The 25,877-nt window shown below is 37.7% G+C and overlaps 1 protein-coding gene across 19 annotated transcripts in view; it reads right to left on the bottom strand.

The window, feature by feature from the left end:
* The window catches only part of DOCK9 (dedicator of cytokinesis 9), a 113,935-nt gene that overhangs the window by 74,862 nt on the left and 13,196 nt on the right, over positions 1–25,877 (bottom strand). For 4 of the 19 annotated variants that reach the window (XM_054514134.1, XM_036393500.2, XM_054514136.1 and 1 more), the window contains exons 1-2: positions 9,024–9,243; positions 1,625–1,741 (exon numbers count right to left, since the gene is read on the bottom strand). In XM_054514134.1, the coding sequence (XP_054370109.1) occupies positions 1,625–1,741; positions 9,024–9,137 (231 nt within the window). In that variant the 5' untranslated portion in view covers positions 9,138–9,243. Of the gene's footprint in view, positions 1–1,624; positions 1,742–9,023; positions 9,245–20,736; positions 21,337–25,877 lie in introns of those variants that run through there. The other 15 variants (XM_054514125.1, XM_036393508.2, XM_054514132.1 and 12 more) reach the window with 9 other exon arrangements.

Below are 25,877 nucleotides of genomic sequence, written 5' to 3'. Positions count from 1 at the left end.
CCAGTGTAACACACACTTTAATGCCTGCCTTGATGAAAATCTGACCACAGAACTCAAACAAAGGATGACAAAAGCCATCATGATTTATGACAAATTGCAGTCATTCCTTTTGAAGGATGAGACTGAGCTATGGACTAGCTTCATTCATCCAGGCCTGAGGCTAAGAATTGCAGGAGGTCACTAGAAATAGCAGTTAAACACTTCAGCCATACCCCCAGACTGCTCAGACAAAATGCCTGAGGATATTCTTGATGGCTTTGTTTCTTCTCCACTGATAATTCAGAGCGGCTCACTGGAATGACCCTGGTAAGTGAACCAGTCGATCAGATAAGGGCACTTAGCAGAAGTAACCTGGATTCCTCTTGATCTGTGATACTGAAGAGGCACACTGCAGAAGGGGATTTTGGTGGTGTAGCCTACTCATGTTTTCAGTCCTGAAGCCAACTGCAGGTGTAGGGTATCATCCTGAGAGATTCTGTATTCGAAACTTGTCTCAGTACAACTTCCTTTTCAAGAAGTTTTACTCCTATAAACTTCCATGTATGGCTGGGAACACATGAAGCCCAAACTCCTCTCTAAATAACTGTAGCTTCCCAAAACTCAAAAATTTTAGCTGAGAGTGGGAAGACTACAAGTAGAGTTATTTGTGTCAGAATCAAAGAAAAAGAAGTCCCCAGACTGTATTAAAAAGAGAGTCCAGCTGCATTCAGGTAAACACTCTATTAGGCCAGAGAAAATTAATTACAAATTCAAGATGTAATTTATAGGATTTTAGATGTCCTTCTGTAGAAATATACCAACTCATCAACTTTCCCCACAGTAAACAAACTTAGCTTCAACTGCTTGGTTGAATAAAATTAATTTACAGATTGTTCAGATGTCTGTATACTTTTCAAATAGACATTTTGATTACAGGTATGGGCATGTGGACAAGAGACTTTCCTCACTATTTACTCCAACCCCAGTGTCTAAGATGCTTGGTAGTTATCCTAACAAGATCTACAAGAAGATTTTTTAAGAAGTGTACTGAAATAAACTATTTATTTCTATAAACATCGTCATTAAAAAAATATAACAAGATTATCACAAAGTTTGGTTCAGTCTGGCTTAATCAAGTCAGAAACTCTGTTATGTAAGGGATATTTTGCTAGAACAGTTTTGGCTGGGATGATGCAGCTAAGAGCGGCAGACTGCATTTGAAGAGGTTCATGTCTTTCACTATTAAGAATGGGGGGAAAAATCAGTTTAAGAATTAAAGAAAGCTGATGTTTTTTTAAACAGTCATCACATAATTTCCTACATTGGAGAGGGACGGGGAATACAAGTGACTGATCATTTACTTCAAAAGGCAGTAAAAGTGTTGAGTTGCAGAAGTAGATCTTCTAATATGGTCTGATGAGGAAATTGTGCTATTTCTTCTGTACCCAAAAGAGTTAATCAAGCAGGGTAATGGGACTCACAGCAAAGATTTTGTGGGGATTTTTGAAGCTAAAGAGAGTTAAGAAACAAAGAAATAGGAAGTTATCACCTCATGGCTCCTACTACTAAAAACCTGTGGTAAAAAAAGAAACCAACTCCAAACAAACAAAAACCCCCACAACAAAAACAGGGTGGATTAAATTACCTGGAAGTCATCATAAGGGAACAGTAGCATCTCACGTAGAGGATCATTCAAAATCTGTGTTTTCCTCTGAACAATGACATTTTCATAGTCTATCGGTTCTATAAGTTTTGGCTTTGCCTACAGGAAAAAAGAAAAAATCAAAATAAATTCAGGTATAATGAGGGAAAATTACAATTATTGACTTATTCTAGAAGTTACTCTTTAAAAGATTGGCAGGATTATATTGCATCTCCATAAAAAACATACAGTATTCAAAATGCAGACTTTGTCATGTTACACCATATGGGGAAGTGCAAGTGACAATTAGAGACAAGCATGCTGATTGCCTTAGAACTATTTCACAAAATCCAGTAAGCCAGAGCTTATTAACATAATCACATATGTATTCTCACTGCAAAAAAAAATTATAAAAAAATTACTAGTCTCTTATGTTGATGGTTGCCTTTGCTTGATATAGCCCAGAAAGCTCTGATTTGGGTTTAAGAGGAATGAAAACAACCTTAGCTCAAAGACTGAGCTGTGTTTTAATTCAGCAGTAACCTGCAGCAAGGGCAAGCTAATTGACATTCCTCCTTCTATTTTTTTTTTTTCCAAAATTCCCATAGGCCATCTACTTCCCTCCTAATTGCACATGTAGCTTTCCTCAGTAACTGTGCATTGATTCCACATTAAAACCCCTTTCCACAAATGAGATATTACAGCTGCCCCTGCACAATCAGACAGAGAAAAGCCTTCACCCTGCCAAGCATTCTGTTAAGTGGTCAGATGGCAAAGCAGGTTCAGACAGAGCTCTGAACAAGGCAGCTCTGCCTTGGAGTGTGCAAACTAATGCAAAGATGGGGTTACAATCCAGCTTGAACTTTCTGCAACTGAAATTCACTATCACAGTAACAGACATAAAATTACATTTTTTTTACAAGTAACAATTACAAGAGACTTTACAAATTATACTTTCTCAAGATCAGTGGTACTAATTTATAGTACCACTGATAACTAAAGAGAATTGTAGCAGCCAGACCAACTTCTGTCATCATTACAGGTAAAATAACAAGATAATCTTTATATATTGTTTTATATTACTCATGATAATAACCTCCCAAATTCTAATTGTCCTACACAGAACAAACATCTCTATCAGTAACTGCTGTTAATCACTAGTATATTAATAATATTCCTGAGAAACCCAACAGGTGTTTTCTTCATCCAAAAGTGAATCAAATAAATTTGTTTGTCAAGGAATTAGGAAAGCTTTGGTCAGAGAAAGTCACCAAAGTTTTCAGGGTTAGTTCACAGGCTATTTAAAAGCTATTTGAGATTCCCTCATATGTACCACACAGTAGTTTTATTGGCAAGAAAAATATGGAAACATAACAAAACATAACAGCTGAAGAGGCAAAAAAAAGCAAAGTCTGGAAAAATCTACCCAAAATTATGATCAAAATGTGGCTTCGTTAAGAAAAACAGCTACCATTTACAACCACACAGGAAGCATTTACAAGAAGTTCATTAGCTATATGACAACATACTCAGCACAGACCAAAACTTCTAGAGCCATGATTATTATGCTGTGTTTGACATCTTTCTGCTCAGATGAGATGGAGAAGGGCTGTTCAGTTCACTCCATATTGTACTCTGACACATTTGGAGAGCTTCTCACCTGAAGCCCAGCTACTGCCTCACCTTCTCCTGTCATTCATGAACATGAGTTATCACAAAGCCAAGAACTAATGTCAGTGTCCATCAGAAAAGGCTTAAGTTTATGTCATGCACCCTTCTGCAGCTTAAATGGTTGGACAATTAGCTCAGAAAAGGCATATACAACCTAAGAAAAGATTATGTTTCCTCTAATGTACTAATTTACACAAAATATTTTGGTTCGCAAGTTCGCATTTGAGTGCTCAGACTGCTGCAGTGAATCCCAAGCTAATGAAATTATGTGCTCCACACTTCCTTAACACCTTGTCCACCCAACTATTTGAAACATTTCCTACACAGTGTAAAATTACCCCTTCACAAAATTTCAGATTGAGCAGCCCCACTCCAACAGATTGTCATAACCAGCTCTGATTCCAAATAAGCTACAGTAACTTCACCTCTTCCAACTCATTCACTAAGGCAATAACTGTCCTTTACAAATTTTCTCCCTTAAGCACAGAGAGAGAGATAACAGAATACAAAGAGCATTTCAACCTTTACTGGTCTATAAGTGAAGTACAAGGCAACACATCATCAGCCAGAAAACAAAACACCCTTTGCTCACCTTTCTCTCACTTTCAGTGACAGGTCTCTCTCTACCTATCCAGGCAAGCAAGACGCCCACCTGCCAACCACTGAGCTTGAGCTCTTATGCAATACACTCTTTCTTACATTAAAGAAAGGTTTAGAGACTACTAGAGTAACATGGCCCAGTCTCTCCTTTTGGTCAAGTTTGCCTTTCTCATGTGACCACTCCTTCTCAAGAGTTTCTCATGAGAAATTATACACAACATGTTGTGGTGACAGGTTGGTTTGAGAGTGGTACAGTATGACTGCCTTTAGGAGAAACAAAAATAAATAATGCAAATTAAACTGTGCAGAGAGAGACCATCTGATTTGTGTGGACAGTCTCTGCAGTTAGCTGAGAAGGTCTGGCTTCACAATTGCTTAAAGCAATCAAAAGCAGGGCTGACACCAGAAGGACCCTTCCCCTCTCTCGTGGCATGTTTCTGAGAAGTGGCCTTCTCACACAAAGACCAGCAACTGAGGCAGAGCTTTTGTGAGAGATTAGGAGGTGATCTGGTTTGAGAGAATTCCTTCCAACCAGGGGCCTTCCAGTCAGATTGTCTGAAATGCTGCTCAGACGCTGTGTGACCACTTGGAGAAACTTGGGGAGCTTTTCAAAGGAAAGAATAAACACATGCTTGGTCAACAGTGTCAGAAAGCTCACAAAGCAGAACAGCTACTATCTGAACTAGCAAGTGGATAGATGGCAGCCCCAATTCCACAGCCTGGTAGCAAGGGAAAGCTGTCATCTCAAATATATAATGGCTTTTACATGGTGCTGCACATGATCAGCACTCTCATCCACTTCTCCCAGGTACTGAAGAACTATGTCCATCCTGTTAATTCTCTTGGGAAGGTGAGAGGTGAAGATTGGAAGAAAGCTAGCTCTGGCTTCTCTCATTTTAACAGCAAAACCAGAGGAAAGGGATTACTTTTAAAGAAAATGCAACTAAAATTATTTCATGGGCATGCAAACACATACACACACTTGTCTAGCACAGCTAATTCAAAACCCAAAAATGCAGCTTTAAAAATCATCCAATTAATTGCAAATGCCTCTCTTTGCCCTGTAGTCACAAAACTGGCTTACCACAATTATAAAATTCATGAAAAGGAATCTTAAAAGAATATAAGCTTTGCTTACATTTTGTTTGCATGCTGTAAATATAAGATTAAAAGGAAAAATCCTCCCTCATGAGAAGCTTTTAAAGAATCTAAAGCTCACTGAAGCTGAGGTCTTAAATACAGACTTCTCCTACTTAATCAGTGAGGTACTTGATTTACAGAAATATCATTTATGTAAAAATTAATGAAGAATTTTCTTCCTTGAGCTTCTCCTAAATGTTACTCATTTCTTTCTTAGTCATTTGTCAGATTCAAAAGGAAGAGGATGTTTTATCAGTTTGAACCAGATATGAAAAAAGAAAACAATAAACAACACACTGATACTGGCATTTAGCCAGACATAAAACAGCACAAGGAAGAAGATTCTCTCTCAGGCTCTTCTACACTTAAAAAAAAAAAAATCTGGTCTATTGCTTCATGTAATATAAAAGAAAATATGATGGGTAGTTACATAATTGTTAAATACGATTTATGGACCAGCAGACACAGATAAAACTCTGCCCAGTTCAAACTGCAACATCAAGTTTATAGGCAGTAAAAGTCAGTCTTTTCAATAAGGCTTAACTTTTCCTATTAATCTGCAGCCAACAACATTTTTATTTCTGTAATCTAGGAAAATGCTAAGAGCATAGGCGTTCATGGCTGGTCTCGAGCCAGCCAATGCTCTATTTCTGAAAGATAAAAGAGCAAATTTTCTGCCATACCACTTTGGGTTTTGTCTGAGTATTATAAGCATGGAAACTTATCAGAAATAGGAAATATTTCAAAGCAGTAGTCATGACACCCACTCAGAAAACATTTTAATCTGTCAGAATGCAGTGTATATATTTGGACAAGCAGTGTCAAAATTCATGAGATAAAATAAATTTTAAGCTAAGAGTTCAGTGATTACCTACACTACACATTACAGAAAAAAACCCCACAGGACATGTTTTTCTTGCATGCTTAAATTGAGACAATTGTTATTGTCCAATTCTCTTCTCAGAAAACAAAAGATGGTAAGGCTAAGCACACTGAATATTGTTAGCTTCCTGCTACAAAACATCATTTGCCTTATAAAAACATGTTTGGCTTATACACCTGCAAATTAACAAGTTCCCATAAGGAGTAAAATGGAGCTACAAGCACTAGCAGGAAGCAGCCTATAAATAGATGAATAGGTGTTATGTATTTCTTAATAGTGGCCTTAGGAAAGCCACTGTGGACATACAGCAAGATTATTTAATACTAAACATGGGTAACAGCTCCATGTATTCTACTGCCCCATAATAAACAGAAAATAAATTGCCCAGGCTGAGGTTTTAAAAATTAAGTCAAGAAATTATTTGTATCCTAGAGCTTACTTTTAACTATTACATTTTATACTGCCAGCAAGTGTCCAAGCAGAAAGATGATCTCCAAAAGATCCAACTTCCCAGAAACATAATCTGTTTTGATGAGCACTTACTACTTGTGACTATCAAAATGCAACTGGACAGCAGGAATATTCATCCAGTGACTTTTACAACAGCTAGCACAACAGCAGCTCATCCCAAGCAGTATTTTGAGGCACCACCTGGAAAATCTAAATGCTTTTTTCCATGGGCTCTTCTTGCTTGTTAACCTCAAGGGCAAAGTTATGACACAATGTAATTCAAATCACAGGGACACAAAGGAGCACACACATACTGACATACTGGCACTGAAAGCAGCAGATGACTCTTTCTGTGAACCCACCCACCTAATCAGGAAAAGTTAATTCTGGCGCAGCACTCAATCAAATAACATTGTTTCAATAACACATGGGAGTCTTCCAGTTATAAATACCTAGCTCCCTCCATACTCCAACAGACTCTCAGTGAACTACATTTAAAAAAATTAAATGAATATGACATAAATTGACAAAAAACCTGTTGCTTCCAACAGCTGATTCTATCTCATCTTTTAAAGAATGCTTGAATTGTATGCTAGGCAAATCACATCATATTTGCACAAAAGGAATACATCCACACTTGAAAAAATATTTTAGACAATAGTAAATGAGAAGTATTACTAGAGTAAACCAGAAGCCTACTGTTCCATATGCTTTTGAGGATTGCTATCTAATGTAATTCCCAGGTTTTTAACCCAGGAAATAAGAAGTTCTGCTGTTCAGACTTTGTTACAGCAACTAGCAACTTTGTCAGTCTTGGTTACTACCTCAGTGCACCCTGCACCAATGACAGGGTACCTACCTTCACTGGGCCAGTAAAAATTTACTGCAACATCACAGCACAATGAAACAAAAATGGACCCAAATGTCAATGTCAAATGAAACATCACACCTTACTTTTTGCTTTATGCCTGGCAGCACACTTGCTGCAGGTTACTTGCACCACTTCATCTAGCTTTGCCCAATAACTAGACAAAAGGGATCTATAATTATGTTATATATACACTTGTGTGTATATATATGTAAACAGTTTAAGAACAAAATAGTAACTGAAATGATAGTGAAGACATTTTTAATGTGACCTATGCAAAACCTAAATGTTCTTCCCTTTAAATATTGACCTTTGTGTTGAATGCATGCACTTCACCCAAAAATGAAAAAATGAGAGCAAACACTGAGATGTATTATTCCGTGAGCATTAAATTAAGTAGTATTTGCAAAATTATAAAGAAGTACTTCATAAATGGTGATAAGTAAACACAGTATTGTCTTATACTTTTTTTTTCCTTCTTAAATAAGTACATGTGCCTTGCTGATTGGCTGCAGTACTTCAAGTATCTGCAGAAACACTAATATCCTCTCTGAGTATTCATGGGGGAATAAAAACAATTCTAAATAAAGTTAAACATTCCAAAGGCAGGAAAGAACACAGAAGATTAGCTCATATTGTACTGATGAAAATCTGGACCAGAAATTAGAACACACCCATCCAAAAAAATCCCACAGTCTACTAACAACTCTCTGAATAGAACAAAACCAAAAAAAAACCAGTGACAAGGGAAAGAAAGTTTGTCTTACTAGCACACATGTAAGCTTTCAGTTATATACAGTAACAATTCCCCAAAAAGTTACAGATGAGCATTGCTAAATACAAATGGCCAAAATGTTTTAGTTCAATTCTTAAATACATAGTGTAAAGCTCAAATAAGAGGGAGGGGAGACACTATAATTTGAGGATCACCCCACTAACTTCAACTACAGGCAGACAAATAAAGAGAGGACCATCAGCAGCAGCAATTCAGCATGTAATAATACTAAATGAAGTTGAAATTTTAGTAAGAACTATCAAAGTAATTTCTACTGATATACAAGTACTAGTTTACCAACTCTCCTTTGAACAGAGTTGGTGGATTCATTGCAGCTCACTTACTACGTTCTCTTGCTGTACTATTAAAGCCCCAACAGAACTAAGTGTCTAGCAGTGTTTCAGACAAAATAGTTCTTATTTGATTATTTCCCCCACAGACAGAAAATTTTCCTTTTCCTTCACTGGAAGCTATTTTAGAACTTTAAATCCCTAAATAATTTGCATTGAAAGAATTGAAAAATAAGTCTTTTAACAGATAGATAGATAATTTAACAGAAGTAGTCATTAATTATTTAGATAGTTCTTTGATCATTTAAGTAAAATTTAACTGTTACACACACACTTCAGGAAGTTCAAAGATACATTAATTGGAAGATATGCTGGGCAATTAAAAACCAGAAGTGCTAGAAAGAGTATTAAAGCATATGTAGTTTTCATGCTAGGTTCAAAGAGCTGTATAATATGCTAGACAGAAGAGACTGAAAAGCAGCTAGTCTGAAAGCCAAATTCCAAAGTCACACTCAAAGAGAACCAAAGATCTGATAAACTAGAACAGTAAAAATCAATTTAAAAGGCAGACAACCCACAGAGAATCAAACCTAAATCCTAAATGCAAATTATTCGCAAGTAAGAATGCTGGAACTTCTCATGTGCATCAGATTAAGAAGTTTTTCATTGACAGAAAGGACAGGAATTATTAAAGGGAAGAGACAGCTTGTTTAAAGAATTCTTACCAGCACAAGCACAGGACTCTCCACTTGCACTTCACAAGGACCTGCATCCTTGCCTTTCTGTGGAGATTCTACAGAAAGCTCTTTCTTAGGATTTCTGTTTGTTCTTGCCTGCATTCTTTCATTGAAAATACAGACAGCAGCAAAACTGTATGTTTTTTGGCATCAAAGAAATCCACATGCCAGTGATTCAGTGAAAACAAAAGCTTTTTCCCTGGCACAAGCAGCACAAAGCACAAACTAGTCTAACTTCTCAGCTGCAGTTTGCTAAATCTGTTATGGTGGGAATGCATGACAGACAAAGGCCAGCCCCTAAACATGCTGTACTCCTCTGGGGAAGGAAAAAAAAAAAGGTGGATCCATTTTAACGCCTTAAGGTTATGAGCCAAACACAAAAGAGAATGTGCATATCTAAAATTACTACGTAAAACAGGCTGAGTCTTTTACAGCATGTATAAAATCAAGCCTTCATTAATTCAAAAATATTTTCAGTATAAGAATTAGTGACTTACTGACAACTGTGTCTTTTTAGAAGCATAAGACCCTAAGTATTGTGCTTTTTAAATTTTTTTACAATAATGTCACTTACTCAGGTGCTATCAACAATCCGTCACTAACCAAGGACATTCTCCCTGAACAGATACACTACTCTTTTTTTGGGGGTAGAGTGGGCATGACCTTTTTTATCTTAGTGCTAAATCTGTATTAAAAGTTTCACTTAACACCAAATTGCCTTCAGAGTAAAAATCTTACATACTCTACAAAGATACTAACTCAAAATAAAATTCAAAAAACTTAACTCTTCAACTACCAGTATCCCTCTGCCTCTTTCCTCTCTTCAGCCAGTCAGCTCACTCCTGTATTGCACATTATTTGTGCTCATTCCTCATTCCTCACAACCCTTCAACACTGTAGGTGTTCATGACTGATCAACATCCAAAAACACAGAGAAGACAATGCAACAAAATCTTCAAACATTTTGAGAGAAGACAGTTGGGAAGAAGACACTTCTGCAGCCATGAAGAAGAGCGAGCCATCGCTCGCTGCCTTTGGCCAGTACAAAACCCTGCAGGGTGTCAGCCTTGTCTTGTGAACAGCTTGCAGAAATGTCTCCTGGCCTCAGGATATGCAGGCTACAACAGTGCTCAGTGGTCGCTCTCTTCCTTTCAGTCTTTAATTACAACATAAACTCAATCACAGAATTCACAGAATCACAAGGTTGGAAGAGACCTTCAAGATCATCCAGTCCAATCCAAACCCCAATACCTCAACTAAACCATGGCACCGAGTGCCACACCCAGTCTATTTTTGAACACATCCAGGGATGGTGATTCCACCACCTCCCCGGGCAGGTGACAAGTCATGCTTCAACTTTGCTTTTTTAACTCAACCTACTCTCTTACCATAGCACTACTTACAGCCACTGTTCAGCACACACATTCAGTGGCAAAATAAGAAGCAGCATTTTTATTGGATTAATTTCTGTGCAATTGCAAAGGAATTTTGTAAGCAACCTAGCTGACATTTTTGGAAATTTTTAAGGTTTGACTACTCCAACTTCCCCACACAGCAGTTTTAGCTAAATTCTCCGGGGGAAAAAAAAGTGAATGGTGATAAGCAGTTTTCTCCAGGTTTTGAGAGGAATATTTTGGTTTTCCCTTTGTTTCTTTTCAACACTAATGAGTTGCAACCTCCAAGTTCACAAACCTCAGTAGCTGTATTTACCAAGCAAAAATACATCTGAGAGAAAATTCAACTCCCCAGAGAAACACATCCTTATTTTAGACTCTGTCTACTAAGGAACCAGACAGCTGTGGAAACTGAGCCACCACCTTCATTCAGTTCTCAGTTCTCTTGGGACAGTTAGTTATCTCAGTTCAATATAACTCACATCCTAAATTTAACTTGGCATGAACTTTTATCTATTCTCTAGTAGAAGAGAAAGTCACCTTAAACTGCAGAAAGCAGATGAAGTTGTGGAGAAGCTCAACTATCCTACTTTAGTGCTAGTATTCTTTAAACGGCACAACTTGAGGCACAGGTTTCTCATTCTTCAGACCTAATATAAGATGTTGATCTCCCTTCCTCTTCTCTCCACTCTCACACTTGTGTAACATACTCCTATTTCAGCCTCCATTCATGAAATTGAGTCTGAACAAGTCTGAAATTCTGTCCACAATGCAACTACATTTCTAAAGAGTGGACAGAAAGAAAAAATAACATTTATTTATTGCCCAGACAATAATGATTGATTATGTTTCTGACTTTTTCTCTAGGAAATACAAGTTCAATTCATGTACTTTTTAAGCTGCCTCTCTCATACTGAGAAACCAAACTCCAGAAAACAGTACTTTATGAAGCTTCATTAAGAGTTAAGAAGGAAACCAGCAGTTTAGTCAAATTTACAAAACAGATCTTCCTGTGTAAAGCAAGGTACACAATAGTTCAAGAACATTTAGTTACACTTTTTATTTTGCACCAGCCCCCTTTGTTTCCAGAGAACGGAAGCACAGAACAGCTTAGACTAAATTACACCATTACTTGAGGATGCAGCTGCCAAACAGGAATTTGTTTTATTGAGATGGTCTGCAATTATACTTAACTGCAACCAGAAATGCACAACCTTATTATGCAAAAGGCATTTGTGAACACTCATACTAATAAGGGCTTTAAAATTATATACATTGCAAGTAGTATTTCTGCTTAATTTAACAATGCATTCTTCTTCTAAATGGCAACATTATTTTACCCTACTCAGGTACTTCTCCTGAATGCATCTGGATTACTTTAATTCAGTATAAATGTGATTTTCTTTCCCTGCTCTTCTTCCTATTCTTCTCCAAATGTGATGAGGGATAAGAAGAAAGCCAACAGGCTAACATTTTTATAACATCAGTTTAAAGATATAGAAGCTATTTTTCCTTATGAATGACTCATGTAATTTCTAGATTGCATTTCACTCACAGATACACCAGTAGAAGAGGTTCTTTCATGTAACAAAAACGGAAGTGTGAGGCAGTACCTCTGGAACTGTATCCTGCATGAAATAGACCTTAACTGCCAAACTGATGTGTACTTCCAACATTTATTTTCTGTTGAGGACTTAGTGATTACCTCGAGAATTTCATTAATTTAAAAACACTTAGGGGGAAAAACCAAACAAACAAAAAAAACCACAGCAAAAATATCAAAGCAAACCAAACAAACAAAATCCCAAGAAATATTGTTTATCCAGGCATCACACAGTCAAAATACTTAAGCTACTTTAATAAAGTAGTGTATTGAAACAATTTACCAATAATACAGTAAAATTCAAAAAGTGAAAGATGAAAACCAGAACTTTAAGGCATGATGAAACTTTTATCATCTTGTTACATGACCTGTAGTTTTAACCTCCTTAACTGCAATTTTAAAAAAAGTAATTAAAAAAATACTCAGTTTGTTGCATCAGTCATTTACTTCAATAATGATCAACAGAAAATCCAGGAATATAGTGCACACACAGAAAATGTCACTGTGCAAAAACTGACTGCATTTCCAACATGGCTCTCAAAACTGCAGGAAATTACTAGCTAGAGACCTATCTGCAAAATAACTCACATTATTATGGAAACAATGCAATTCATCTTTTTACAAACATTGTGGCTTGAAGGACTTCACATGGTACTCTAGGAACTGTAGTTTTCACACCACTTCCAACAGCCAAATATTTGTCTGTCTTCTTGCATCATACAGTCCTAAGGAATAGCCTAATTAATTACAAAATTACATAGGCAACAAAGTTCTCAGTAGTTCTGGCATACCCCAGTGATTCATCCAGCCAATCTGCTGTGCAAAAGACAAAAGATTTGATTCCTTCAAATCACTTTTCAGTTCAAGAACTTACTTAGCTAATGCACAATATCACATAATAAAAAGTGAGTGATGGTAAGGGAACAGGCAGCCTATGAGAACTTCCTTTGAACTTTAATGGAAGAAAAGATGACTACCCAGCCTCCGTGTAGGAACAGCCTAAAATCTAAGTAGTTTGGTTTGATGGCCCTTCTTTTGCTTTAAGTCCTACTTAAAGTCTGCATCAAGGTCACTAAACCTACTAGCTATAATTACAGGCACCAAACTTGCCTCTCTAAGCTGTTATAGGGAAAGAACTGTCCCTAACCTATAGCAGTTAGAGGGGCAGGGTGCTGGAACAAGAGAAGGAGGAATAATATTACTGTAGGTTTGCATGTCCTGTATCTGGGAAAACAGAAGGATTTTATATTATTTGCTAAAACCCTACACCTCTTCTCTGCTCTGTGGCTATACTCTCTACTTTGTGCCTCTAAATTCCCTGGCAACTCACAGCATCTCTTAAAAAATAATTCAAAAATGAGAAGGATAGGTAACTGGAGGGGGGGTTGATGCTTTGTTTTGCTAAGGCTTTGAAGGTTGGGTTTCTTTGGTTGGTTGGGTTTTGGTTTGGGCTGGATTTCTAAGGCAATAGCTCATCTGAAAATATGGACCCACCTTAGCAGTGTGACAAGGACCATTAAAAGCCAGTACTTCTTGCCCTCCTCTGTATTAGTACAAGATATTCCAGCACTGCCCTCCCACACTTGGCAGCTTGCCCTGCAGCTGCATTCAAGGCTAACATTTCACAAGTCAGTGGAAGATTCAGTGTTGCAGCTATACATATCTCAGTGCTGCCAAGTTTCATAAGTGACCAACACATAAGTGCTTCCCTGGAAGAACATATTCACAAGTTCAAGAAAAAGGCTGATAGCAGATGGAATGCAGCATGCAATTCACCTGGCAATTCACTGCCATCCATGCTACACTCAGATGAAACAGAAAAGTCACACAAAACTCAGGAAGGCTCTTTCTACGGCAAATACTGCAAATGTGTAATTTGCAGTCCCACCAATAAGAACATTCTCAATCGGAAACAGGGATGAGAAAAGAAAATGTGTAAGACACAGATAGGAGTGTGCTACACATTATGCAACTTCTCATGTTCACTTTCTTTGGCAAAGCAAGAAATAAGCCTATTTCACAACAGGGAGAACAACAACCACTCTGTAGAGGTATCTCTAAATCAGTACGAATGATACAATCTTAAATTTTGCATTGCAGGGAAAATTACTCTCAAAACACTATTTTTAGGGAGAGAGTTAAGTAGCCTGGATAGGACAGAAATTCTGAGATACTACACAGAAGAGATCTCAATCATGAGTAGGTTGCATCAATGAAAAAAGTAACACCAATGAGGTAGAGGTCTGTACTACCACTCAAGAAGCTGGACTAAAAAAGCCTTTCTTTTAGTAACAGTATAAAGTTAAAGGATTCTTGCAGTGAGCAACTCTATTGGACCCATAGTGATTCTGCACAATGCAGTTTTTAAAAGCTTTATTCCACAGAATATGAGTTTGGCTAAGGTTGTCAACACAGACATGGCATATCTCATTATACAGTAGCTTAGTTGGGGAACTCTTAGACGGTGACAAATAAAATCCAAAACAAGTGTAAAATCACAGCAAAGATAAAAAAAATACAGATTAACTTTTGTCCATGTCACATATCTGCATACCATTATCTATGATGTATCAACTTGTGATGCACTTAATTTCAAATCATCTTAGTAGGAATGTTTTTGGGCAAAACCAGACTTCCTTAAGATCCCAGATGAAAAAATAAAAGAAAACAAATCAAACAAATAGGAGATGTCGAGATTAAAACTGCACTTCTGAATTAACTGTGGTTCTGACATATGTCCTTACAGACAGGACATACATCAGCAGACTGACTGTGGGAACAGTACTGAACTAAAGATGACTTTTTTCCTAACTGGACAGGACCTTATGACTATCAGAAACTAACAGGGCAGAACATACACACAAAAAGTGGATCAAACCCCCAAGTCTAACAATCTCTCAAATGGAAGTAGTTCTGTGTCAAGCAAGCTTGAGGATGGGGGAGGAAGGGAAGGTGTGGGAAGGTGCCTGGAGGTGTTCAAGCGCAGGTTGGATGGGGCTCCAAACAACCTGCTAGGGGAAGGTGTCCCTTCCAAACCAAAGGATTCCATGATTCTATGATTTACTTTAGTTGCATTTAATTTCATGACAGAATAGGGTACCGACATCTATAGATGAGTCAAATGAGCATTCAGGGTGTTCCTAAAGCAAGTGGATGGAAGTATTAACCAAGAAAGAGGAGCAGAGATGTGAACTCCTTTCCATATGCTCATGAAGTCTAGACTCTACTCTTAAAAGCCCCACCTGTGCAGCTTCTCCACCACAGAAGTCTTCTTCTCATTTCTTAAATCCATATAAAACTTTACAGGGGAGTTTCAGGAGTTTTTTGTATGGGTTTTTTAGGGTGGTTTAGAGGTTTTGTTGGTTGGTTGGTTGGTTTTGTCTGGGTTTTTTTGTTTGTTTGATGGGTTGTGTTGCTCTTTGGAGTTTTTTTAGCTCCATACATTTTGACTTCTTTCAGCACAAGATACCCTTCTGCTACATTCAAAGGGAACATGTTTTCCACCTGGATGTAAACTGGGGCCATATTTTTGGGTTGGGTAGCACATATCTTTCTGTGCTAGTCCAACACATTTTGTCATGGATGAACAATGGATTATGCATGTAGACTTGACCAACTATCCTGATTTTATCCTCAGGCCTGAAGCCTTTTTTCCTGAAGATAAAATGCTTAATCTTATCTTCCACATGCCAGGGCACTGAGTGCTTGCCAGCCTGTTTCTGATAGTCCTCTCATGCATCTTTCAAAGATGTGTATTTGATGCAGGTACTACGCACTTGGTGAATATGTGCTGCAATTTCCCCTGCTGAGAGCGCAGAGGGATATGAGGAGATGGACATTTGAGCATTCTTCCCAAAGGAATCTAATGAAAGGTCAAAACAAAAGAAGTCTACAGAAACCATCAGGAGATTTAGCCAAAAGTACAAGTCAGCACATCAGCCGCCAGGTTTTTATTCAGCCAGAGCAGTAAGATGAAAGGAGATAAAAGAAGTGCTCTAATTCAAGTGACCCATGAAAAACCCCATGCCACAGTGAGATGCTGTACTCATACATATCTATTTCTTCCTCATTAAGGGGCCTAATGAAGCCTAATGCTCTCCTTGCTGATGAATAAAAGCCACTGGTAATACAGTTACAAGTTGAAGCAAGTTATGAGAGTGTAACAACAGACTAACTCATACAAATTGTCTGCACACCATTACAGAATTGCTGCATAAGCTGTTTGAGCATATTAAAATAAAACAAGCTCCACTTACTCAGCACAATTACTTCCTCAGAACTCTCTCCTTTTATATATTTCTACTAAACCTTTCTATCTCATACAAAGAAGTTGATATTAATTTGCAAATCCAGACAGCAAGAACACACCTTAATATAAGCTATTCAGTAAATGAAGTCTAAGGTTTATTTAAAATACAACACATTAAATTAAGAAGAATATTTTTTTTAAATTATACATATATAGTTTATTTTTAAATCAAAATATATGCAACTTCTGTGGAGTTATTTCCAGAATGATGTAGCTCACTGCTGTCATTAGTCAATCTTCCCACATGCCCAGACTTTGGTGTATCTTAAAAGATGTTACAGTTTATTAATAAACCAGATGACTCATGAGCAGCACAGGAAAAGCAGTCACCAAAAAACTCAGGAACACCTAATGATGATGCTGCTGTCAAGTCAACTGGTGACACAGACTAAGACAGTGCAGCTACTAAAATGTAGCAGGTTCTGTTTCCAGCCAACACCTAAATCTACCCTATTAAAAGCTGTGCACGTACTATTTCAAAATGCCCTGCACTTCTTTTCAGAAATTGTGTAAGAGCAATTTAAATAACAGATATTTTCAACACCAGACATAACAAATTTAAAGACTACTTTAATTATCAGGCCCCATCTTGCACAAGCCACAGCCATCACAGTAACTTAAGTAGGTTTACCAAACTACAAGGTTCTAAAGCTTAATGAGAGAAATGCCAGCACTGGATAGGCCATTAAAAGCAAACTGAGCAGAAAGCATTTCAAGCATGGGAAAAAAAGGAGTTGTTTTCTGCAATTTTCAGACAAATATGTAAAAAGTAAGTGAATGTCCTTCAACGCAGTCTGTCTCACTGCAGAATTTTCTAGCTCTTCCATAGGTGCTGGTAGCCCACTCCCCCCAGCTTCTTCCATCACCAAATACTTCAAGGGGCTTGTTAGCAAGCCTCAAACTTTTAAAATTTTGCTAGTTCTGCTATCACCACATCATTTATCCTTGCTCATTTTCCACCTTTATCAACCACCCAAAACAGCTGTTTAGGACCTAACTTGTACACTGACATTTGACTCTGAGATAATGTTTGCTTATACAGTGATAACAAAAAAAACCCACAAACAAAACAAAACAAACAAAAAACCAAACAAACAAACAAACAAAAAAAACCCTGAACAAAAATATAAAAAGAAATAACGTGCAATATTGTTGCGCAGATTAATTTTTTTTTAATCACAGGAAAATTGAGAAAAATTAAGTAAAGTAAATAACCATTCAAGCTAGTATTCTGAAACTATATCCTTCTATATCCTTCAACTTACTACAAAATTAAGCACATTAAAATGTTTTCTCAACACTTGCCAAACATAAATATGCCCAAGATGGGCATTTGGGGAAAATATAATTTCATTAATTTTGGTGCAATTTTAACAGCATCTCAAACTAAATTTATAATCTTTAATTAAAATAAAGATCCTTATACATGTGGACCTAAAGACCCTACAAGACCCCATGTTCTAGCAATACAAAGTGACAGGTTAGAAATATGCCTGAAGCTAAGCTATACAGTTTTCATTGTAAGTTTGAATGACATGAGATGGACAGAAATAAACTGTACTCCTGAGAACACATTCTCACATGGGCTTCATTTTATCTTTCCTTCAAGCTATCAAAAGAGCAGGTCCTCTTAAGATAAAACTTAAATTAGATTTAAAAGACTTTAGATTTAACCTCCTGACATCTGGGTTAAAGGCTAAATAAGAAAAACATATGCTAAATCAACTGCCTCTGCCTCCTTACTTTCTTCTCAGAAGAGGTGATTTTTTCTTCAAGTGGAGCTACTTCCTGAGAGTCTCCTTTTCACTGGAAATTTTCAGGTTTTCAACATCGATTTGATAAGAGGATCAATGTGTTGTTAACTGAAAGGAGTCCCTGAAATTCACTGGTGTTTTGACAGTAGCACTGTATCAGGAGATATTTGATCCAAAGTGGCTAAACAGACGTGATAGGAGGTACAGCCAAACAGGCTAAGCTAAGACATTGCAGCTCAGATATGTTACAGCACAGACAAAGAGGTGAAACCACACGCCCACTTGCATCTGTTTCAACAATCACCAAAATAAAAAACAACACAAGCAAGTGACACTGCTTTTGGTATCACTCTTGGTCTTGGCCATACAGGTTTTCTTCAGAGATGAGATTCCTGGAGCCTCCACCTCCATGCACAGCTTCTTGAGGAGGAGAAGAAACACAATTTGTCCCCCTGAAAGCCACCACTTCGGAAGGGAAAGAGCTAGACAAGCTAGCTTTCATAGCAAAGCCTACAGACATTATGTAATGAGATAAATGAGTAATTGAAGAGATACAAGTCTTATATACTTCGACAAGTTCCATAAAATCACTTGTCACTGTTGCCAGGATTGCAGTATCTTCCCTCTCCTCCCCATTCTTCAGAGAATCCCACTTCCCAATCTTCAGGGCTAAATCTGTAGCAATTGCTCCCCAGACTCAGATAACACCTAAGAAAGCAATAGCCAGTGCCAGCTCTGATTATCAAGAGCATGACCTTTAAACAAACTCCTGTTTTTTTCTTGTAAAACCCTGACTTTTATTTGTCTGGACTACACTGGTCCATTACAATGAGCAGGAAGTCATTCTGACTCCTTGATTCCGCACACTCCTCCATACGAACATTCAGGTATTTTCCCCGGAAAATATCTTATCTTAATCCACTACTTCCAGTTAAACCAAGCTACCAAAGCCATAAAGGAAAATTCAAAAAAATAATGTCATTATTTAAAAGCATCTAGATATTTTGGAGTTGGAAAAAATTCAACCCCCCCAAGAGATAGATGTAGAACTTCATTTGCAAATGGCAGATTAAGCACATCTTGCCAGTTTGTATCAATTCTGTAGGACAAAATTAAAGAAAAATAATTGCTGGAACAGTACCATGTGAAACAAAGAAAAAATATATACAAAAACATTTCACTGCATACTCCAAGTTACAGTAAGTCATAGTACATTAAAAAAAAGAAGTATTTCTTCATTCACTCACCTAACTATATGTAGAATTCCAGGCCAGTAAGGGTGTTAGGTCTTAAATTCAATGGGTTACCAAAGTAATTGAAAGTACTCATTACACAGAATTTAAAAAATTTCTAACAATTTTCTGTATGAGGCTAACTTAAAAATGGCTAACAGTGTAAAAAGGCTTCTAATACCCAGAGGAAGCCATTTTATTTGTAATATCAAACCATATTAAGCAAATGCAATGTTATCATGAAGGGTAATATACATACTATAAGTTGTTTAAAGCATCTGAAGACAGCTCAGATTATTCTGTGTTCTTTCCTAGAAGCTTGTGTGTGTATCCATGAATAGAAATATACATGTGTGCATACATACATATGTGTATGTAGGCAGATTCACACATATGTGCAACCACACACCTGTTTTTTCCCTTAAATTTCAGTTCAGCAAAAAAAAAGGACCTGAACAGCACAAAGAGCAACAAAAGCTTTGTGAAATTTCTAAATACTTTCCATAGCTGCAGTTGCACAGCATGGGTATGCCAGCAAGATAACAAGCTCAAAATCTGTCCAGCTATTTCAGTGCACCACGCCCCTCTCATCCCAACTACCAAGCCAGTGACAAAGCAATTAGCAAGTAAACTCAAATTGGTTTGAATTGAATTAATATTAAAATCCCTCACTAGCCCAATTGTGAAGCAAGTTATGCACACTAGTTAGCTCTTGCAATTCCACCCCCTGAAGTCTAAATGTAATACACCTGACGCAGAAACACGTCACAAACCTGAGGGGTACAAAGACCACAGTCTCACTTTAAAGCCTGGTTTCTTTACATCAGGAAACACCTAGAAAGCCTTTCAGAGCAAAGCAGGTTCAGGAAACAGTTATTGCTACCTTTAACCATTTTTTTTTCCTTCTAGAATGCTCCTGTATCCCTTTCAGGAAGTTAAACAGAAATAGAACAGTTAAACCATTTCAGAGAAAAAAAATACACTCAAATCCATAAGAAAAAAATAAACCTTAAATGCTGGGTTACTGTTTCCTCAACAATGCCTTCCTTAGTTTTTTCAAACAACATAACCATCAGTTGTTCCTCAGTCCAAGTGCCAAATACATTCCAAGAGTATGTTTAGAAAGATCTAAGAGCAGACAATCTTCTACAACAATTACAGAGTGGAAACTCTTCAGAGCTATCAATACAAATCTAAATGATACAAGGAATATGAATCTTAAGCTTTAACATTACAGCTGCATGCACACATACATAACATGCCACATACATGCACTAACATCCTACAATTTCAGGACAAGATACATATCCATGTCTGTACATGCAGATGTTAAATAAACATGCTATTCTGGTTTTAGTTTAGCTTTCAATTAGCAGTTAAAATTATTAATGAAACAAGTTTTTATTTACCAGGAATGAATGAATCAATATTTCTGAATCTTCATCTGGCAAGCTGAATGCTGTGTATTCAAGGGCATTGTTTTCCCCTTGCTGTTTGCATATATAACCACAGTTTCTCTCAAAAACTGTACGAATGCCTTTAAACAGAATCACACTTGTCGTGCAACCCATTCCCAATCTGTTGAATTTTGCATTTCTAGCAGCCCTGATTGCAATTGCAGAATGTCTTCTTCCGTTGCTCGACTCGAGTAATTTTCCTGTGCTTTACAGAAATATTTCTTTGTACAATCCTCATTATGTCCCACATTTAGTACGTTCCTCGACTAGAAACCATCAGCTACTGAAATGTAATCCTATTTGCTTAAGCCAAATACTGCCAAAAATCCAGCGGCTGAAGACAAAAAATCAGAGGGCGATGAAAAGCAAAGGATACCTCAGCTGTAGAAGACAGGAGGCTTTCAGCATGTGCTGCACTCCACCAGAGATGAAAAGATATTCCAAGGGGTTATGGAAAGAGCTCCTGTATTCAGAGATCCTCAGAACATAATCAAAGATGAAAGGAAACTGCAAAGATACTGCTGCAGTTTCTGCTGCCAGCCACAAAGAATCCTCATCTGCTGCAAGAAAGCAGTCTCCCAGAATGCTTAGCACAGAGTTCGTACTGGCAAACACTTCTTTACTTGACCTACATGTGCTTTTTAATGTCTGAAACAAAAAGCTTCAATATAAAACACTGAAAATATGAGGGGGAAATACTAAATCACTGCTGCTATGCAAAGAAAACAGCATGCTATATATACTTCTTTCAATCAAACCTGTACATCAGAGCATGCTATTATCAGTTCAGGCAAACCACAAGGGAGCTGAAGACTGTCTTCACTTTTCCCTTTCTTTCTTACATGCAAAGTGATCTGTCAGTTCCCACCTGCCAAAAGCCGAATTTACTAGTCCTTGATTGTAAATAATCAATATCACAAAAGAAAAAAGAAAAAAAAAAAAAGAAAGAAAGAAAAAGACTATCTAGTTCAAATCAACATCCACCTCTAAAACCAAAATATAGAATGAAATTTAAAATACATACATTTCTTGGTTTTATAGTGACTCACATCTGTGCTGACTGAATTTATCACTACAGGACACTAGTTCACATACTGCAACAGTATCTGTTGTACAAGCACATAAATATCTTTAACTGACACTGAGAAGAAATGTTAAATTTTTAAAACTACTTTAAAGGCAAGCAATTTGCAAAAAATAACTGTCCCAATCCACATCACAAGAGTGCTGTATCACCCTGTCAGAGAGTACTGGTGAGTTTTATATTTCTGCTAAACTGAAAGCACTTATTTACTTACCAAATTGTAAAACTGGATGCAAAAGTGAACTTACAGAAACAATTGTTGCAGTGGAGTTAAAGCAAACTAAATTAAAAGCATGAAGGGAGGGAGTAAACAGATTCAAGATGTCAGCTACAGATTTGTCCCCATGAAAATTTTCTTCTCAAGGAAATATTTGCAAGCTATAATAATACTTCTCAAGAAATATTTCAGACTTAATAGCATTTTTCCCTAACATCTGCCTAGCTAATACATGTCAATATGCTTCTCATTGAATTTCTAACCTAGATAAAACATGATAACATGCAAACACATCAATAAAAAACCCCAAAACCCCAACAATACTTGACAGTGATCCAAGTAGTTCCTGTCAGTCCCATATTCAGAAAGGCAGAAGTTAGACCACTTCTCGTACTGGGAGAAATACCAATTGTTTTAAGGCAGTTCTGCTAATAATGAACAGCTTTATCATAAGGGAGAACAAAGAAGGTCATGGTGAAGAATTTGGCATAAATTCTGCTATGCAGGACAGAGATACTTCATACATAACCATGAATCTTGCACAGCAACATCTCCCTACCTATCCTACCCTCTTTGAAAAGAAGAAGTAGGTCAGGGAGGGAAATGCAGTGCTCCATTCACTAAGGCTGGATAACGACATCCTTACAAACATGCAAGGGAAAACAGTCATGGGAATTACCACAGAAGGCATTCCCCAAAAATATATTCAAGTTAACTGTTTCTAGTGCAGAAGCCCACTTTGCTCCCATCTGAAATGTAGGATTACAGAGACCTGACAAAGTTCAGGTTACAAACACGGCATCAAAAGTTAAGAGATCATTAAAAAGAAGCACTGATTAGAGGGTTTTCCATGCAATTGCAAAGAAAGACACTATAATAGCAAATGCCTCTAGCAAAAAAAAAAAAAAAAAAAAGAAAAAAGAAAAGTAGTTTACACCTTAAGAGAGTATGAGAAAAACAGGTCAGTTAACACCAAGTTATCATGCACTAGACAGTTCTTCCACATGTCTAGAAAATTACCTTACTTGTAAAATACTAGCTAGGTTATGGAGAAACAGGAAGACAAAAAAAATTTAATTTGAAAATAAAAACACCATAATCTAACTCAGGTTGGAAATGACCCTGGGAGGTGTTCTAATTCAAAACCATTTAAGAGAAAAATTATTCCAACTATATCTTGAATAAATTTAGCATCAGGTTTCTACAGTATTTTAGAAACAGCAACTGAAACTGACATGGATCAACACAATGGTAACACCACCATGAAAAGCATCCTCATCACAGTCTAGAACTTCCTCATGAGGGGAAGAGAAGGGGCAGACACTGATCTCTTCTCTGGACAGTGACAGGACTGAGGGAATGGCCTGGAGCTGTATCAGGGGAGGTTTAGGTTGGATATTGGAAAAAGGTTCCTGCCCCCAGAGGGTGGTTGGGCCCTGGAACAGGCTCCTCAGGGCAGTGGTCCCAGCACCAGCCTGACAGAGCTCAAGAGGTGTTCGGAAAATGCTCTCAGGCACATGGTGTGACTCTTGGGAATGGTCCAGTGCAGGGCCAGGAGTTGGACTTTAAGATCCTTGTGGGTCCCATTCAACTCAGCTTAGATTCTGTGATTCCAAATAGAGCTTGAAAGGGAAATAATTATGGGGACATGTTGGAGTAGGAAGAAACCACAGGGAGCAGGAGAAATCTGAATAGTATACAATGCAAAGAAGTCTGCCAACAAGCAGACTTTTTATTAATTTGGTGCAAAGTGGAAGTTTCCAGCTTCATTAAGGAGATTCCTTGAATTGTAATCAGCAACTGCACAAACAGGGATCATCCAGGCAGCAATGTGGCACAATGCAATATTATTCACTTCAGTTTCACATCTCAAAGTGAAATGGTGTCATGGCTTAGTAAAGGCATTCCCCAATTTAGTGTCCCCACTGAAACATTCCAAACCGTTGCCATTGAAACACTCCTCATTCATTGCCCCCTGCTCTTCCACAATGTGGCTGGCTGGAGAACTAGAGGCACAAAGATCACAGGCTGAGATAGGAACAATTTACTGGAAACAGCAATTAAATAAGAAAACACAGTAACAGCAGCAATACTAATAAGAGTGTACAAGAATGAGGTGAATGGTTCACACAATTGCTCACCACATGCCCCTGGTAACACCAGAACCACCATCACACTATCCCCACTTGCAAGAGATCCCTTTCTCTGTCCCCAGAAAATGACATAAGGTGGTAGAGAGTGACCTCTGGGAAAAAGCCATGCCCCTCCTGGTTACTGCAAATATTAACCCTGTCCTGGCCAAAACCAGGACAAATGGGAGGCTAGAAAAATTCTTACAAAGGTCTGACAGCACTTTGCCCACTGAAGAGAGCTAAAAGACGGCCAAGGTAGGTAAAAGTCTTAATCCAATGGTAAAATTACCAAAGCAGAACAAATCAATATATGAACAAGTCCAGACTGTACATATGAGCAGCAAACTACCCATTGCAAACTGCCTTTAGCTGAGCCTGGGTTATGGAAAGGTCTTTTTCCATAAGGCAGGGAGTGAAGGGGAGGAATGTAAGGCTACAGGGAGGAGACAACACTAATGCCTGCCTTCTCTTGGTTTATGCAAAAGGGCATCAACCAGAAAGCATGCAGACTTACAAGCTCTTTGTGTTAGTATACATTGCCAACATTACACCCCTAAGCCAAACCACTCATTTATATGGGGAACAACAAGCTCCTCCCTGCTACAGACTATATTCAATCTGCACTGACTGCACCAGGAGGACAAAAAAATTATTTAGGTGTGTTAGCTCCAGATTGTTCAGAATCATGCATTTTTGAGACATATTCTTTTGGAAAATTAATAAAGTAGTTATAGTTTCCTTCCAAAAAACAGAATTGTTTTAAGGACCAAACCACTCCTCTGATTACAGTAAATTACTTATAATCACTTTGTACTTGGGAAATAGAGGATTTCAAATCAACATGTTAAGCAATCCTTTGCCAACCAAATGAGTTCCAAGAAAGCATAATGACACAGGTACAAATTAAATGTGTGTTAGCAATCAGACAGTTCTAAACAATGTTTACAAGTTTCCATTTGACAATGCTTAATGCATACGAAGGTTAGGGAATCAACCTGGGTTGATATAAAATCTTCAGCTCATGCTATAAATTCTCAGTATCAAAATGAGAACTTAGAGACTCCTGGACAGAAATTGAACAGTTAAGAGGGTAGAGGTCAAACTAGGGAGATCTTCCAATTGAATGGGTTACTACAAAACATACTTCTGTCTTCAGAAAAGCCTCAACTAAAGGAAAACACTTCATAGAGACACAGCCCCCTATCTGCAAGAGAGCATACTTCAGGGAGGATTCAAGCACCTAAGTCCTAGCATAAGAGCCACAAAAACATCCTTAACTCTTGAAACATTAGCAGCAGGTACTTGTATTTTTACCTACAAAATTGTCCATGACATTAAAATGCCCAAAGTAACGCCATCTTCACATGACTGAACGTCGGGTTCCTCAGAGATCTTACACATCCTGACTGAATTCCACTTTTCACAAAACATGACAGCATTTGTAGGTGGAGGAGCACTACCTCTCATCTGGCAGCTGCCTGTACATTGGCTCAGAACATTAGAGATGGGGCCCTAAAGCTTCCTCAGTCCAGAGGTGAAAATCAATATCACTTGGCATTTTTGGAGTGCCTTAACAAGCCAATGACAGTATTTCAAAGGCAACACATTCGTTTCTGCCTGAAAAAGCTGTGCTGCAGAAAAGACTTGAAGCTCCAATAGC

This window comes from Molothrus ater, chromosome 2 (assembly GCF_012460135.2).
Source record: "Molothrus ater isolate BHLD 08-10-18 breed brown headed cowbird chromosome 2, BPBGC_Mater_1.1, whole genome shotgun sequence".
In the NCBI taxonomy this organism is placed as follows: Eukaryota; Metazoa; Chordata; class Aves; order Passeriformes; family Icteridae; genus Molothrus; species Molothrus ater.
This window is presented reverse-complemented; position numbering and strand designations above follow the sequence as displayed.